We start from the raw sequence: 19,097 nt of genomic DNA, 5'->3' as shown, positions 1-19,097 counted from the left end.
GACATAGTCAGTGACTTGGAAATGTTCATTTATCCATCTCCTGACTTGTCTGAAGAAAGCTGGCAATTAAAATGATTATTTACAGATACTATTATACCAAAGCGTTCCATGACTTATGCAACCCATCTTCTTGATTTTTATATTTTTAATTAATTTATTTCAAGTTGTAGAGATTTTCTTTCAGTTTGAGTTTAAGGAAGACTAGCGCTTTGCCCGTGGGGATCCACAGGCTCTTGATGAGGTAGTGTTTATAAAATAGGTAGCTGACATTTTTCAAGTGTGGTAATAAATTATGCAAAGTTTCTAGAATGAGTTGGAATGGTGTGTGAGTCCAGAATGTGTTTAGAACCTTAGACCTCAACAAGTTTTAGAAGAAATCACCCCTTTTCCCCCCTGTTAATTATATACATATTTTAATGTAAATTTCCTGTCCTAATGTATTTAGAAATTGTTTAGGTTCTTGCTTTCACATATCACAGTAAATTTTGAAAAGCAAAATAAACTCTGCTGGGACTACATTTGGTCCCACTCCAAACAGTTAAATAAACTCTATCACAGTGCATCACAATGATGCTGTCAATGACTCTTATTGCAGATGAAAAACTTGATTGGACAAAACAACAGAACTGATTTCACACTAAAATGGCTATTATAATATAATTTTATTATTTTTATTTTTTTGTATTTGAAATGGCAATAAACAAATTAAAATGTGTAAAATACCAACTGTTCCAATACTTTTGGAGGACAATGTATGTACAGTGAGGAAAATAAGTATTTGAACACCCTGCGATTTTGCAAGTTCTCCCACTTAGAAATCATGGAGGGGTCTGAAATTTTCATCTTAGGTGCATGTCCATTGTGAGAGACATAATCTAAAAAAAAAAATTCCGTAAATCACAATGTATGATTTAAAAAAAAATGTATTTGTATGTTACTGCTGCTGCAAATAAGTATTTGAACAATTGTGAAAATCAATGTTAATATTTGGTACAGTAGCCTTTGTTTGCAATTACAGAGGTCAAACGTTTCCTGTAGTTTTTCACCAGGTTTGCACACACTGCAGCAGGGATTTTGGTCCACTCCTCCACAGAGATCTTCTCTAGATCTTTCAGGTTTGGAGTTTCAGCTCCCTCCAAAGATTTTCTATTGAGTTCAGGTCTGGAGACTGGCCAGGCCACTCCAGGACCTTGAAATGCTTCTTACGGAGCCCCTCCTTAGTTGCCCTGGCTGTGTGTTTGGGGTCAATGTCATGCTGGAAGACCCAGCCATGACCCATCTTCAATGCTCTTACTGAGGGAAGGAGGTTGTTTGCCAAAATCTTGCAATACATGACCCCATCCATCCTCCCTTCAAAATGGTGCAGTCGTCCTGTCCCCTTTGCAGAAGAGCACCCGCAGAGTATGATGTTTCCACCCCCATGCTTCAAGGTTGGGATGATTTTCTTGGGGTTGTTCTCATCCTCTAAACATGGTAAATGGAGTTGATTCCAAAAAGCTCTATTCTGGTCTCATCTGACCACATGACCTTTTCCCATGCCTCCTCTAGATCATCTAGATGGTCACTGGTGAACTTCAAACGGTCCTGGACATGTGCTGGCTTGAGCAGGGGGACCTTGCTTCCCTGCAGGATTTTAAACCATGACAGCATCATGTGTTACTAATGTAATCTTTGTGACTGTGGTCCCAGCTCTCTTCAGGTCATTGACCAGGTCCTCCTGTGTAGTTCTGAGGTTTCTCAGAATCATCCTTACCCCACAAAGTGAGATCTTGCATGGAATCCCAGACCGAGGGAGATTGGCAGTCATCTTGTGTTTCTTCCACTTTCTAATAAATAATCATAACAGTTGTTGTCTTCTACCAAGCTGCTTGCCTGTTGTCCTGTAGTCCATCCCAGCCTTGTGCAGGTCTACAGTTTTGTCCCTGGTGTCCTTCGACAGTTCTTTGGTCTTGGCTATGGTGGACAGGTTGGAGTGTGATTGATTGAGTGTGTGAACAGGTGTCTTTTATACAGGTAACAAGTTCAAACAGGTGCAATTAATACAGGTAAAGAGTGCAGAATAAGAGGACTTCTTAAAGAACAATTAACAGGTCTGTGTGAGCCAGAATTCTTGCTGTTGGTAGGTGTTCAAATACTTATTTGCAGCAGTAACATACAAGTAAATGATTAAAAAAAAATCATACATTGTGATTTCCAGATTTTTTTTTTTTTAGATTATGTCTCTCACAGTGGACGTGCACCTAAGATGAAAATTTCAGACCACTTTTGGTTTTGCTCCCATTTTGTATGAGATGAACTCAAAGATCTAAAACTTTTTCCACATACACAATATCACCATTTCCCTCAAATATTGTTCACAAACCAGTCGAAATCTGTGATAGTGAGCACTTCTCCTTTGCTGAGATAATCCATCCCACCTCACAGGTGTGCCATATCAAGATGCTGATTAGACACCATGATTAGTGCACAGGTGTGCCTTAGACTGCCCACAATAAAAGGCCACTCTGAAAGGTGCAGTTTTGTTTTATTGGGGGGGGATACCAGTCAGTATCTGGTGTGACCACCATTTGCCTCATGCAGTGCAACACATCTCCTTCACATCATCCGTGAAGAGAACACCTCTCCAACGTGCCAAACGCCAGCGAATGTGAGCATTTGCCCACTCAAGTCAGTTACGACGACGAACTGGAGTCAGGTCGAGACCCCAATGAGGACGACGAGCATGCAGATGAGCTTCCCTGAGACGGTTTCTGACAGTTTGTGCAGAAATTCTTTGGTTATGCAAACCGATTGTTTCAGCAGCTGTCCGAGTGGATGGTCTCAGACGATCTTGGAGGTGAACATGCTGGATGTGGAGGTCCTGGGCTGGTGTGGTTACACGTGGTCTGCGGTTGTGAGGCTGGTTGGATGTACTGCCAAATTCTCTGAAACGCCTTTGGAGACAGCTTATGGTAGAGAAATAAACATTCAATACACGAGCAACAGCTCTGGTTGACATTCCTGCTGTCAGCATGCCAATTGCACGCTCCCTCAAATCTTGCGACATCTGTGGCATTGTGCTGTGTGATAAAACTGCACCTTTCAGAGTGGCCTTTTATTGTGGGCAGTCTAAGGCACACCTGTGCACTAATCATGGCGTCTAATCAGCATCTTGATATGGCACACCTGTGAGGTGGGATGGATTATCTCAGCAAAGGAGAAGTGCTCACTATCACAGATTTAGACTGGTTTGTGAACAATATTTGAGGGAAATGGTGATATTGTGTATGTGGAAAAAGTTTTAGATCTTTGAGTTCATCTCATACAAAATGGGAGCAAAACCAAAAGTGTTGCGTTTATATTTTTGTTGAGTATATATCTTCTTTGTCTTTCTGCTGTTCCCGTTAGGGGTCGCCACAGCAGATCAATCGTTTCCATCTCACCCTGTCCTCTGTACCTTCCTCTGTCACATCAACCACCTGCATGTCCTCCCTCAGCACATCCATAAACCTCCTCTTTGGCCTCCCTCTTCTTCTCCTGCCTGGTGGCTCCATCCTCAGCATCCTTCTCCCTATATACCCTGGGTCCCTCCTCTGCACATGTCCAAATCATCTCAATCTCGCCTCTCTGACTTTGTCTCCAAACCGTCCTACCTGAGCTGTCCCTCTGATATGTTCATTACTAATCTTGTCCATTCTTGTCACTCCCAAAGAGAATCTCAACATCTTCAGCTCTGCCACCTCCAGCTCTGCCTCCTGTCTTTTTGTTAGTGCCACCGTCTCTAAGCCGTACAACATACCTGGTCTCACTGCTGTCTTGTAAACTTTCCCCTTCACTCTTGCTGATATGCTTCAGTCACAAATCACTCCTGCCACCTTTCTCCACCCACTCCACCCTGCCTGCACTTTCTTCTTCACCTCTCGACCACACTCTCCATTACTTTGAACAGCTGACCCCAAATATTTAAACTCATCTACTTTTGCCACTTCTACTCCTTGTAACTGCACTATTCCACTGGGCTCCCTCCCATTCACACACATGTACTCAGTCTTGCTTCTACTGACTTTCATTCCCCTTCTCTCCAAAGCATATCTCCACCTCTCCAGACTAGACTCAACTTGCTCTCTACTCTAACTACAGATCACAATGTCATCTGCAAACATCATAGTCCATGGGGACTCCTGTCTGATCTCATCCGTCAACCTGTCCATCACCACTGCAAACAAGAAAGGGCTCAGAGCTTATCCTTGGTGTAATTCCACCTCCACCTTGAATAAGTCTGTCATTCCGACTGCGCATCTCGCCGCTGTCACACTATTCTTGTACATATCCTGCACTACCCTAACATACTTCTCTGCCACTCCAGACTTCCTCATACAATACCACAGTTCTTCTCTTGGCACCCTATCATAAGCTTTTTCTAAGTCCACAAACACACAATGTAACTCTTTCTGGCCTTCTGTGTACTTCTCCAACAGTATTCTCAGAGCAAACATTGCATCTGTAGTGCTCTTTCTCGGCATGAAACCATATTGCTGCTCACAGATCTTCACCTGTTTTCTAATCCTAGCTTCTACTACTCTTGCCCATAACTTCATGCTGTGGCTGATCAACTTTATGCCTTTGTAGTTACTGCAGCTCTGCACATCACCCTTGTTCTTGAAAATAGGAACCAGCACACTTTGTCTCCACTATATATATATATATATATATATATATATATATATATATATATATATATATATATATATACATGAGAGAGAGAGAGAGAGAGAGAGAGAGAGGGATACTACCTGAGTTATCCGTTCTACGCATGGGTATTAGAAATTAATTTTAGTCATGCCATTGTATATTTCATGTCACTTTAGTTAAGGTGGAGTAAGTTGCATTGCATTGTGTGTATGTTGTCATTATTAATTTTCATAGAGCAATTTGTAACATTCATGACACTCAAGTGAATGATGATAAAAGGTGACAGCATGTCATATCACTTCAATGCTGTGGGATATATAATGTTCTTAGTGTCTCTGGAGATGTTTCCCCAGCTCTGTTACATTTCATCCATTATCATCTATATATTAAAAGCGTGCATGCATGAGTTTGATAATGCATAATCCCCACCTCAAGAATTTCTTTGCTTGTCTCTGTGTGAGAATATTTGTAATTTGTTACTATAAATAAGATCAAATCAAATCAATTTTATTTATATAGCACCAAATCACAACAAACAGTCGCCCCAAGCGCTTTATATTGCAAGGCAAAAGCTATACAATAATTACAGAAAAACCCCAACGGTCAAAACGACCCCCTGTGAGCAAGCACTTGGCGACAGTGGGAAGGAAAACTCCCTTTTAACAGGAAGAAACCTCCAGCAGAACCAGGCTCAGGGAGGGTCAGTCTTCTGCTGGGACTGGTTGGGGCTGAGGGGAGAGAATCAGGAAAAAGACATGCTGTGGAAGAGAGCAGAGATCAATCACCAATGATTAAAAGCAGAGTGGTGCATACAGAGCAAAAAGAGGTGAATAAAAAGAAACACTGGGTGCATCATGGGAAACCCCCAGCAGTCTAAGTCTATAGCAGCATAACTAAGGAATGGTTCAGGGTCACCTGATCCAGCCCTAACTATAAGCTTTTTCAAAAAGGAAAGTTTTAAGGTTAATCTTAAAAGTAGAGAGGGTGTCTGTCTCCCTAATCTGAATTGGGAGCTGGTTCCACAGGAGAGGAGCCTGAAAGCTGAAGGCTCTGCCTCCCATTCTACTCTTACAAACCCTAGGAACTACAAGTAAGCCTGCAGTCTGAGAGCGAAGCGCTCTATTGGGGTGATATGGTACTATGAGGTCCCTGAGATAAGATGGGACCTGATTATTCAAAACCTTATAAGTAAGAAAAAGAATTTTAAATTCTATTCTGGAATTAACAGGGAGCCAATGAAGAGAAGCCAATATGGGTGAAATATGCTCTCTCCTTCTAGTCCCTGTCAGCACTCTAGCTGCAGCATTCTGAATTAACTGAAGGTTTTTCAGGGAACTTTTAGGACAACCTGATAATAATGAATTACAGTAGTCCAGCCTAGAAGAAATAAATGCATGAATGAGCTTTTCAGCATCACTCTGAGACAAGACCTTTCTAATTTTAGAGATATTGCGCAAATGCAAAAAGCAGTCCTACATATTTGCTTAATATGCGCACTGAAGGACATATCCTGATCAAAAATGACTCCAAGATTTCTCACAGTATTAGTGGAGGTCAGGGTAATGCCATCCAGAGTAAGGATCTCGTTAGACACCATGTTTCTATGATTTGTGGGGCCAAGTACAATAACTTCAGTTTTATCTGAATTTAAAAGCAGGAAATTAGAGGTCATCCATGTCTTTGTGTCTGAAAGACATTCCTGCAGTTTAACTAATTGGTGTGTCTCCTCATGGCTTCATGGAGAGATAAAGCTGGGTATCATCTGCGTAACAATGAAAATTTAAGCAATGCTTTCTAATAATACTGCCTAAAGGAAGCATGTATAAAGTGAACAAAATCGGTCCTAGCAGAGAACCTTGTGGAACTCCATAATTAACCTTAGTCCGTGAAGAAGACTCCCATTTACATGAACAAATTGTAATCTATTAGATAAATATGATTCAAACCACTGCAGCGCAGTGCCTTTAATCCCTATGGCATGCTCTAATCTCTGTAATAAAATTTTATGGTCAACAGTATCAAAAGCTGCACTGAGGTCTAACAGGACGAGCACAGAGATGAGTCCACTGTCTGAGGGCATAAGAAGATCATCTGTAACCTTCACTAATGCTGTTTCTGTACTATGATGAATTCTGAAACCTGACTAAACTCTTCAAATAGACCATTCCTCTGCAGATGATCAGTTAGCTGTTTTACAACTACCCTTTCAAGAATTTTGAGAGAAAAGGAAGGTTGGAGATTGGCCTATAATTAGCTAAGATAGCTGGGTCAAGTGATGGCTTTTTAAGTAATGGTTTAATTACTGCCATCTTAAAAGCCTGTGGTAAATAGCCAACTAATAAAGATAGATTGATCATATTTAAGATTGAGGCATTAATTAACGGTAGGGCTTCCTTGAGCAGCCTGATAGGAATGGGGTCTAATAGACATGTTGATGGTTTGGAGGAAGTGACTAATGAAAGTAACTCAGACAGAACAATCGGAGAGAAAGAGTCTAACCAAATACCAGCATTACTGAAAGCAGTCGAGCATAAAGATATGTCTTTGGGATGGTTATGAATAATTTTTTATTCTGGTAGGAATGGGGTCTAATAGACATGTTGATGGTATGTCTTTGGGATGGTTATGAGTAATTTTTTCTCTAATAGTTAAAATTTTATTAGCAAAGAAAGTCATGAAGTCATTACTAGTTAAAGTTAAAGGAATACTCGTCTCAATAGAGCTCTGACTCTTTGTCAGCCTGGCTACAGTGCTGAAAAGAAACCTGGGGTTGTTCTTATTTTCTTGAATTAGTGATGAATAGTAAGATATCCTAGCTTTACGGAGGGCTTTTTCTAGAGCAACAGACTCTTTTTCCAGGCTAAATGAAGATCTTCTAAATTAGTGAGACGCCATTTCCTCTCCAGCTTACGAGTTATCTGCTTTAAGCTGCGAGTTTGAATTATACCACGGAGTCAGGCACTTCTGATTTAAGGCTCTCTTTTTCAGAGGAGCTACAGCATCCAAAGTTGTGCTCAATGACGATGTAAAGCTATTGACGAGATAATCTATCTCACTCACAGAGTTTAGGTAGCTACTCTACACTGTGTTGGTATATGGCATTGAAGAACATAACAAAGAAGGAATCATATCCTTAAACCTAGTTACAGCGCTTTCAGAAAGACTTCTACTGTAATGAAACTTATTCCCCACTGCTGGGTAGTCCATTAAAGTAAATGTAAATGTTATTAAGAAATGATCAGACAAAAAGGGGTTTTCAGGGACTACTGTTAAGTCTTCAATTTCTATGCCATATGTCAGAACAAGATCTAAAGTGTGGCTAAGGTGGTGGGCGGGCTCATTTACATTTTGAGTGAAGCCAACTGAGTCTAATAATAGATTAAATGCAGTGTTGAGGCTGTCATTCTCAGCAACTATGTGGATGTTAAAATCACCCACTATAATTATCTCTACGATAGATAATAACAAATAAAACTGGTTTTTGAGACTTCCAATTTGGATGGACAAGACTAAGAGTCAAGCTTTCAAATGAATTAAAGCTCTGTCTGGGTCTTTGATTAATTAATAAGCTGGAGTGGAAGATTGCTGCTAATCCTCCTCCTCGTCCTGTGCTTCGAGCATTTTCACAGTTAGTGTGACTCGGGGGTGTTGACTCATTTAAACTAACATAATCATCCTGCTGTAACCAGGTTTCTGTAAGGCAGAATAATTCAATATGTTGATCAATTATTATATCATTTACTAACAGGGACTTAGAAGAGAGAGACCTAATGTTTAATAAACCACATTTAACTGTTTTAGTCTGTGGTGCAGTTGAAGGTGCTATATTATTTTTTCTTTTTGAATTTTTATGCTTAAATAGATTTTGCTGGTTATTGGTGGTCTGGGAGCAGGCACCGTCTCTACGGGGATGGGTATTGGGGGGATGGCAGGGGGAGAGAAGCTGCAGAGACGTGTGTAAGACTACAACTCTGCTTCCTGGTCCCAACCCTGGATAGTCACGATTTGGAGGGTTTAATAAAATTGGCCAGATTTCTAGAAATGAGAGCTGCTCCATCCAAAGTGGGATGGATGCCATCTCTCCTAACAAGACCAGGTTCCCCAGAAGCTTTGCCAATTATCTATGAAGCCCACCTCATTTTTTGGACACCACTCAGACAGCCAGCAATTCAAGGAGAACATGCGGCTAAACATGTCACTCCCGGTCTGAATGGGGAGGGGCCCAGAGAAAACTACAGAGTCCGACATTGTTTTTGCAAAGTTACACACCGAATCAATATTAATTTTAGTGACCTCCGATTGGCGTAACCGGGTGTCATTACTGCCGACGTGAATTACAATCTTACCAAATTTACGTTTAGCCTTTGCCAGCAGTTTCAAATTTCCTTCAATGTCGCCTGCTCTGGCCCCCGGAAGACATTTGACTATGGTTGCTGGTGTCGCTAACTTCACATTTGTCAAAACAGAGTCGCCAATAACCAGAGTTTGATCCTCGGCGGGTGTGTCGCCGAGTGGGGAAAAACGGTTATGTGAACGGGTTAGTGGTGTACAGGGGGCTTCTGTTTAGAACTATGCTTCTTCCTCACAGTCACCCAGCTGGCCTGCTTTCCCGGCTGCTCGGGATCTGCTGGGGGGCAGCTAATGGCGGCTAAGCTATCTTGGTCCGCACCAACTACAGGGGCCTGGCTAGCTGTAGGATTTTCCAAGGTGTGGAGCCGAGTCTCCAATTCGCCCAGCCTGGCCTCCAAAGCTACGAACAAGCTACACTTATTACAAGTACCGTTACTGCTAAAGGAGGCCGAGCAATAACTAAACATTTCACACCCAGCGCAAAAGTGCGGGAGAGACAGGAGAAGCCACCATGCTAAACCGGCTAAGAGCTAATAGCTGCGCTAAGCTAGCGGATTCCTAAAAACACACAAAGTGAAGAATGTGAAAATAATTTAGAGGAGATTCAGCAGAGAGGGTGCTTTAGTTAAGGCACGTGAAGATTACACTGTGAAATAAATTGTTATCTAGTTATCTGGATCAATCTAACTACGCAGATTAAACAGCAAACAGATACAGCAAAACACTGCTGTGCTCCGGAACAGGAAGTGATACAATACCGCAGTGAGAACCAACCACCAGTAGAGTGCAGTCTGACAACACGCCAAACCAAACACACTGTAATAGCATGCAACGCTGTGCAACACACATGACAAGCTATGTGCTATGTGACAAGCTACAAGATATGATGAAGTCAGGTACTAATGGCATCATTAGCCAGATGCTTTTTAAATTTCACATTTATTTGAAGGTGCACATCATATTGGCTGGTGACATTGGCTTGCCTCTACTGGTGGTTGGCTCTCACTGCGGTATTGTATCACTTCCTGTTCCGGAGCACAGCTGTGTTTTGCTGTATCTGTTAGCTGTTTAATCTGCGCAGTTAGATTGATCTAGTTAACTAGATAACGATTTGTTTCACAGTGTAATCTTCACGTGCCTTAACTAAAGCACTCCCTCTGCTGAATCACCTCTAAATTATTTACACATTATTCACTTTGTGTGCTTTTAGGAATCCGCTAGCTTAGCGCAGCTACTAGCTCTTAGCCGGTTTAGCATGGCGGCTTCTCCTGTCTCTCCCGCACTTTTCTGCTCTGGGTGTGAAATGTTTAGTTATTCCTCGGCCTCCTTTAGCAGCTTCTCTCCCCCTGCCATCCCCTCATTACCCCATCCCCGTAGAGACGGTGCCTGCTCCCTGACCACCAATAACCAGCAAAAATCTATTTAAGCATAAAAATTCAAAAAGAAAAAATAATATAGCACCTTCAATTGCACCACAGACTAAAACAGTTAAATGTGGTCTATTAAACATTAGGTCTCTCTCTTCTAAGTCCCTGTTAGTAAATTATATAATAATTGATCAACATATTGATTTATTCTGCCTTACAGAAACCTGGTTACAGCAGGATGAATTTGTTAGTCTAAATGAGTCAACACCCCCGAGTCACACTAACTGCCAGAATGCTCGTAGCATGGGCCGAGGCGGAGGATTAGCAGCAATCTTACATTCCAGCTTATTAATTAATCAAAAACCCAGACAGAGCTTTAATTCATTTGAAAGCTTGACTCTTAGTCTTGTCCATCCAAATTGGAAGTCCCAAAAACCAGTTTTATTTGTTATTATCTATCATCCACCTGGTCGTTACTGTGAGTTTCTCTGTGAATTTTCAGACCTTTGTCTGACTTAGTGCTTAGCTCAGATAATTATAGTGGGCGATTTTAACATCCACACAGATGCTGAGAATGACAGCCTCAACACTGCATTTAATCTATTATTAGACTCAATTGGCTTTGCTCAAAATGTAAATGAGTCCACCCACCACTTTAATCATATCTTAGATCTTGTTCTGACTTACGGTATGGAAATTGAAGGCTTAACAGTATTCCCTGAAAACTCCCTTCTGTCTGATCATTTCTTAATAACATTTACATTTACTCTGATGGACTACCCAGCAGTGGGGAATAAGTTTCATTACACTAGAAGTCTTTCAGAAAGCGCTGTAACTAGGTTTAAGGATATGATTCCTTCTTTATGTTCTCTAATGCCATATACCAACACAGTGCAGAGTAGCTACCTAAACTCTGTAAGTGAGATAGAGTATCTCGTCAATAGTTTTACATCCTCATTGAAGACAACTTTGGATGCTGTAGCTCCTCTGAAAAAGAGAGCTTTAAATCACAAGTGCCTGACTCCATGGTATAACTCACAAACTTGCAGCTTAAAGCAGATAACATGTAAGTTGGAGAGGAAATGGCGTCTCACTAATTTAGAAGATCTTCACTTAGCCTGGAAAAAGAGTCTGTTGCTCTATAAAAAAGCCCTCCGTAAAGCTAGGACATCTTACTACTCATCAATAATTGAAGAAAATAAGAACAACCCCAGGTTTCTTTTCTCCTGTGGAACCAGCTCCCAATTCAGATCAGGGAGACAGACACCCTCTCTACTTTTAAGATTAGGCTTAAAACTTTCCTTTTTGCTAAAGCTTATAGTTAGGGCTGGATCAGGTGACCCTGAACCATCCCTTAGTTATGCTGCTATAGACTTAGACTGCTGGGGGGTTCCCATGATGCACTGAGTGTTTCTTTCTCTTTTTGCTCTGTATGCACCACTCTGCATTTATTCATTAGTGATTGATCCCTGCTCCCCTCCACAGCATGTCTTTTTCCTGGTTCTCTCCCTCAGCCCCAACCAGTCCCAGCAGAAGACTGCCCCTCCCTGAGCCGGGTTCTGCTGGAGGTTTCTTCCTGTTAAAAAGGAGTTTTTCCTTCCCACTGCTGCCAAGTGCTTGCTCACAGGGGGTCGTTTTGATCATTGGGGTTTTTCCGCAATTATTGTATGGCCTTGTCTTACAATATAAAGTGCCTTGGGGCAACTGTTTGTTGTGATTTGGCGCTATATAAATAAAATTGATTTGATTTGATATTCACTCCTGTGTCAATGGTTTTAGGGAGCTACAGTGAGGAGGCTCCCGGAGTTTGAAATTAAAGGGTTTCAGCTGCAGTTTGTGGTTATTAAGCTTTAATGATTTCACATCTGATAGAGCAAAGCCAGTGTACCCTTTTTAATTAGTTTTTCATTCACTTTAATTTCTCAATCTGAATCATTCTAAATGTGTGCTGAGTAAATTTTCTGCAGAGCTTGTGCACAATAGATCAATTTGTCATTTTTCACCAAGACAAACTGAAGCTCATAATCACAGTAAAATGCAATAAGCAGAAACTGTGTGAAAGCTATTTATTGCAAAAGAAGCAATTTTAAGTCATTCTCTCCAAAAGTCTGTTACTGTGAGATTTCAACTTTTCTGCAGAACTATAAATGCCTCAAAACAACTTACGGTGCACCCAGAAAGTATTCAAAGCACTTCACTTTTTCTACATTTTGTTATGTTACAGCCAAAATGGAGTAAATTCATTTTTTTCCCTCAAAATTCTACTCACAACACCCCATAATACAACATGAAAAAAGTTTTTCTCTTTTTTAATTTTTGCAAATTTATTAAAATAATAATAATAAAAAAGAAATCACATGTACTTAAGTATTCACACCCTTTGCTCAACACTTTGTTGAAGCACCTTTGGCAGCAATTACAGCCTCAAGTCTTCTTGAATATGATGCCACAAGCTTGGTGCACCTATCTTTGTCGTTGTCCATTCCTCTTTGCAGCACCTCTCAAGCTCCATCAGGTTGGATGGGGAGTGTCAGTGCACAGACATTTTCTGAGCTCAGGCAGATGTTCAAGCAGATTCAGGTCTGGGCTCTGGCTGGGTCAGTCAAGGACATTCACAGAGTTGTCCTGAAACCACTCCTTTGATATCTTGGCTGTGTGCTTAGAGTCATTGTCCTGCTGAAAGATGAACTGTTGCCTCAGTCTGAGTTCAGGAGCGCTCTGGAGCAGCTTTTCATCCAGGATGTCTATGTACATTGCTGCATTCATCTTTCCCTCACTCTTGACTAGTCGCCCAGTTCCTGCCACTGAAAAACATCCCCACAACATGATGCTGCCACCACCATGCTTCACTGTAGGGATGGTGCCTGGTTTCCTCCAGACATGACCCCTGGAATTCACACCAAAGAGTTCAATCTATGTCTCATCAGACCAGAGAAGTTTGTTTCTCATGGTCTGAGAGTCCTTCAGGTGCCTTTTAGCAAACTCCAGGCAGGCTGCCATGTGCCTTTAACTGAGGAGTACCTTCCGCCACTCTACCATACAGTCCTGATTGGTGGATTGCTGCAGAGATGATTGTCGTTCTGGAAGGTTCTCCTCTCTCCACAGAGGAATGCTGGAGTTCTGACAGAGTGACCATCAGGTTCTTGGTCACCTCCCTTACTAAGGCTTTTCTCCCCCGATCACTCAGCTTAGACAGGTGACCAGCTCTAGGAAGAGTCCCGGGGCCTCATGTACAAAGGCTGCGTATGTTCATCTCCATGGCCATGTTCAGATGTATCAAAAGTGAAATGACCGTGGAAATGTGTAGTGCATCACGCAAAAATCCTGGCTGGCATACTCACGTTTCCACAGCTATTTGTGCCACAGCTGACAGCTAGAGGTGACACAGGGAACCGTCAAGAGTGTGAAAGCATGAGGTCATCACAGTGATGTGCACATCAGACTCACACTGATGAACAATTAGCACACCCACGTGTTTGCAATTATGTGGGTGGATATAAAAGCATCTGCAAAGTGATGTGTAAAATGGCACTAACACTGGCTGCATTAGCATTGTTAGACGATCTTGCAAATGGTGCAATCCAACGTGAGCGTGTATTCAGGGAACGTGAGGATTTACTTGCAAACAGTGTTGCAGTTACTTTGAAAAAGTAATCCAATTACTGATTACTCCTTGAAAAGTAACTTAGTTACTTTTCTGATTACTCAATAAATGACAAAAAGCTCTGTGTGCATGCGAGTGTATAACATTGATCATGGACAAACTGTGGAGAGGTGACATTTGCTGTTTGGTATGCTTATGTATTAGGGGTCAATGACGAACGCCGCCAAATGGAATGTTGATAGGACTAATATTTTTGGAGAAACTATGGATATTAGGTAATAATGAACAATGGGCATTGATAATTACATTCTGGACTCACATGCCATTCTAGCAGGGGGTGCTAAATCATCTACATATTAAAAGCATGCATGCGTGCGTGTGTGCGGGAATGCATGCTTGATTTTATTTAGTAAGTTCAATGTAGTAACACAATTGTTTAATACGTTAAAATGCATAGATGACACAAGAAAGTGAAAACACTTATTTCCATTGTGGTCCATTTCAAAATCAATGACAAAAATATAAGTAATAATACAATAAATAATAATCACAATAATAATAATAATAATAATAATGATGTACATATGACAATAAGCACCTAAACAATTTATAAATACATTAAGAGAGTAAATTAACATTAAAAATATGTAATTAACAGGAAATAAAAGGGTTGAGTTCTTCTAAAAACTGTTGAGGCCAAAGGTTCTAAGGTTCTGGACTCACACGCCATTCCAACTCATTATAGAAACTTTGCATAATTTATTACCGCCCTTGAAAAATGTCAGCTACCTATTTTATAAACACTATTCAATCTAGAGCTTGTGGATCCCCACGGGCAACATGCTAGTTAGTTGTAACTGGGAACAAATATGATTGTTGATATACTTTCATTACAATGTACCAATTAATGTTTGATTAATTTAAAATGTACAGATTTCTGTACGTTTACTCATTTGAGTATGAAGAATGTGTTGCATTTGTTCCTCAAATCCATCGTATGTTAAATTTGATTCCAAGCTTTGACCCTTGCATCACATGATTAAATCTAGTTTATTAAAGTAACAATTAAATCAAATAAAGATTTTGAAGTGACACTTCACACCTGAATCTTCTCTGGAACACCAGTGCTGTCCATTCGACTCGCCACATTGACCGTGTTTCCCCAGATGTCATACTGAGGCTTCCTGGCACCGATCACCCCGGCAACCACCGGACCAGTGTTGAGACCTGAGAAGGGACATGTTTTATACATCTGCAATATGATGTCATAAAGGAATCAAGGACATAAAGCAGCTGATGTGTTTTAGATTGTCACCATTTCAAAAAATTAGAAAAACAAAGACTCATGATTACAGAAATGAAAACTGGTAAATCTGATGCAGTTAAAACATTTTAGGAATTAATTCTTCTGTTTCAACTCAGCTACTTCAAATCTTGGTTATTTTCTTCCACATTAGAGATCCAAAATCTCTGAGCAACAAGGTTTTCCTCTGTTTATCAAAGCCCACCTATCTTCATCTTGAAGTTGTTGAATGAGTGTTTCATTGATGTACTTCATCTGGTCCATCGCCTCATGGCATAGTCAGCCAGGGCACGTATATGTGTGCGTCCGACTTTGTCGTATGTGGAGTCATTGAGTCCAGAGGCTGCCATGTAGGTGGAGCCTATAGTCTTGATTTTCTCCAGCTGCCGGAACCGGTCCTCACTGATGATCTGACAGCAACAGAAGTGGTAAGACATAATTCACAAAGCCAAAAGACTTTTTAATTTATATTCATTATTAATAATAGTTATCCTGATCATTTATATTGGACTTTCACAGGAAACAAAGCACTAAACAAAATAAATTAAAATAATAAAATAATAAATGACAACTATAAAACAAACCACAACAGCGCACAACAATTCCAAATATCAAAAAGGTGCAACATTTACTTTCTGAAATGAGAATTTAAGTCTAAAAATCACAGTCAAAGTAAAACAATATTTATACACTTTTAAATCTTAATCATAATTTAATTATCTGTGATTACACTCACAAAATGATACCTCTCACTCTGCTGTATTCATTGCGTGGAAGTATGATTTGTCGTGGCAGTAAATGTTTTGTGATGAAATACCTGAATTAAGAAACTGGTCAACCCATGTAAATATCATTGACAAATATCAGAATCAGAATATTTATTGTCCTTATACAAAATTCACAGCACTTCACTTTATCCATATTTTATGTTACAGCCTTATTCCAAAAGTAATGAAATTATTTTTTTCCTGAAAATTCTACACACAATACCACCTGAAAATGTGACTAAAGTTTTTTTTTTAATTTTTGCAAATTTATTTAAAAAAAGAACTAAGAAATCACATGTACACACACACATACACACACACACATATACACATATATACAGTGGGGTAAAAAAAGTATTTAATCAGTCCCTGATTGTGCAAGTTCTCCTACTTAGAAAGATGAGAGAGGTCTGTAATTTTCATCATAGGTACACTTCAACTATGAGAGAAAAAAATGATAAAAAAAAATTCCAGGAAATCACATTGTAGGGTTTTTAAAGAATTTATTTGTAAATTATGGTGGGAAATAAGTATTTGGTCAATAAAAAAAGTTCAGCTCAGTACTTTGTAACATAAGTGAGTGAGATTGCATCAGAATTTTGGCTCTCTGTTGGGACTGTTTACACAGACACTGCTACCTGCTGCTTTGGACTTGAACTAACAGTCTTTTTCAATACTTTTTTACTTTTTTACCTTTTTACTTTTTTTTTACTTTTTCACTGTGCTCCAACGCCTAAGGAAGACCTCTAACGGTCGAAACATCGCGACGGAGCACTTTTATCAGCTAACTTTCATTAGTGTTGGCAAGCTAACTAGCTTGCTAACGCTTTCGTTTTTATTTTTTTATTTTTATTTTATTTTAGCACCGTTGTCGTGCGTTCGCTGTTGTCGTGCGTTGCCTGTGCTGCTTCATGGCCTGTTTGGTGCCTTGATTGGGGCACTCCTTCTGCTGAATCACCTCTGGATTATTTGCACATTATTCACTTTGTGTGTTTTTGGGAATCCGCTAGCTTAGCGCAGCTACTAGCTCTTAGCCGGTTTAGCATGGCGGCTTCTCCTGTCTCTCCCGTACTTTTCTGCTCTGGGTGTGAAATGTTTAGTTATTCCTCGGCCTCCTTTAGCAGTAACGGTACTTGTAATAAGTGCAGCTTATTCGTAGCTTTGGAGGCCAGGCTGGGCGAATTGGAGGCTCGGCTCCGCACCGTGGAAAATTCTACAGCTAGCCAGGCCCCTGTAGTCGGTGCGGACCAAGGTAGCTTAGCCGCCGTTAGTTCCCCCCTGGCAGATCCCGTGCAGTCAGGAAAGCAGGCTGACTGGGTGACTGTGAGGAGGAAGCGTAGCCCTAAACAGAAGCCCCGTGTACACCGTCAACCCGTTCACATCTCTAACCGTTTTTCCCCACTCGACGATACACTCGCCGAGGATCAAACTCTGGTTATTGGCGACTCTGTTTTGAGAAATGTGAAGTTAGCGACACCAGCAACCATTGTCAATTGTCTTCCGGGGGCCAGAGCAGGCGACATCGAAGGACATTTGAAATTGCTGGCTAGGGCTAAGGGTAAATTGGGTAAGATTGTAATTCACGTCGGCAGTAATGACACTCGGTTACGCCAATCGGAGGTCACTAAAATTAACATTAAATCGGTGTGTAACTTTGCAAAAACAATGTCGGACTCTGTTGTTTTCTCTGGGCCCCTCCCCAATCAGACCGGGAGTGACATGTTTAGCCGCATGTTCTCCTTGAATTGCTGGCTGTCTGAGTGGTGTCCAAAAAATTAGGTGGGCTTCATTGATAATTGGCAAAGCTTCTGGGGAAAACCTGGTCTTGTTAGGAGAGACGGCATCCATCCCAATTTAGAGGGAGCAGCTCTCATTTCTAGAAATCTGGCCAATTTTTTTGGATCCTCCAAACTGTGACTGTCTAGCGTTGGGACCAGGAGGCAGAGCTGTGGTCTTATACACCTCTCTGCAGCTTCTCTCCCCCTGCCATCCCCTCATTACCCCATCCCCGTAGAGACGGTGCCTGCTCCCAGACCACCAATACCAGCAAAAATCTATTTAAGCATAAAAATTCAAAAAGAAAAAATAATATAGCACCTTCAATTGCACCACAGACTAAAACAGTTAAATGTGGTCTATTAAACATTAGGTCTCTCTCTTCTAAGTCCCTGTTGGTAAATTATATAATAATTGATCAACGTATTGATTTATTCTGCCTAACAGAAACCTGGTTACAGCAGGATGAATATGTTAGTTTAAATGAGTCAACACCCCCGAGTCACACTAACTGTCAGAATGCTCGTAGCACGGGCCGGGGCGGAGGATTAGCAGCAATCTTCCATTCCAGCTTATTAATTAATCAAAAACCTAGACAGAGCTTTAATTCATTTGAAAGCTTGTCTCTTAGTCTTGTCCATCCAAATTGGAAGTCCCAAAAACCAGTTTTATTTGTTATTATCTATCGTCCACCTGGTCGTTACTGTGAGTTTCTCTGTGAATTTTCAGACCTTTTGTCTGACTTAGTGCTTAGCTCAGATAAGATAATTATAGTGGGCGATTTTAACATCCACACAGATGCTGAGAATGACAGCCTCAACACTGCATTTAATCTATTATTAGACTCTATCGGCTTTGCTGAAAAAGTAAATGAGTCCACCCACCACTTTAATCATATTTTAGATCTTGTTCTGACTTATGGTATGGAAATAGAAGACTTAACAGTATTCCCTGAAAACTCCCTTCTGTCTGATCATTTTTTAATAACATTTACATTTACCCTGATGGACTACCCTGCAGTGGGGAATAAGTTTCATTACACTAGAAGTCTTTCAGAAAGCGCTGTAACTAGGTTTAAGGATATGATTCCTTCTTTATGTTCTCTAATGTCATATACCAACACAGAGCAGAGTAGCTACCTAAACTCTGTAAGGGAGTTAGAGTATCTCGTCAATAGTTTTACATCCTCATTGAAGACAACTTGGATGCTGTAGCTCCTCTGAAAAAGAGAGCTTTAAATCAGAAGTGTCTGACTCCGT

The 19,097-nt window shown here is 40.7% G+C and overlaps 1 protein-coding gene across 1 annotated transcript in view; it reads right to left on the bottom strand.

Annotated features, from left to right (window-relative positions):
* adcy5 (adenylate cyclase 5) overlaps positions 1-19,097 on the bottom strand; it is a 365,757-nt gene that overhangs the window by 2,076 nt on the left and 344,584 nt on the right. Inside the window, 2 exon segments of the mRNA XM_034185849.1 lie at positions 15,095-15,219; positions 15,501-15,705. Of these exon segments, the coding sequence (XP_034041740.1) occupies positions 15,095-15,219; positions 15,501-15,705 (330 nt within the window).

This window comes from Thalassophryne amazonica, chromosome 14, assembly GCF_902500255.1.
Source record: "Thalassophryne amazonica chromosome 14, fThaAma1.1, whole genome shotgun sequence".
In the NCBI taxonomy this organism is placed as follows: Eukaryota; Metazoa; Chordata; class Actinopteri; order Batrachoidiformes; family Batrachoididae; genus Thalassophryne; species Thalassophryne amazonica.
The sequence above is the reverse complement of the archived record's forward strand: the minus strand, read 5'-3'. Positions and strand labels throughout refer to the sequence as shown.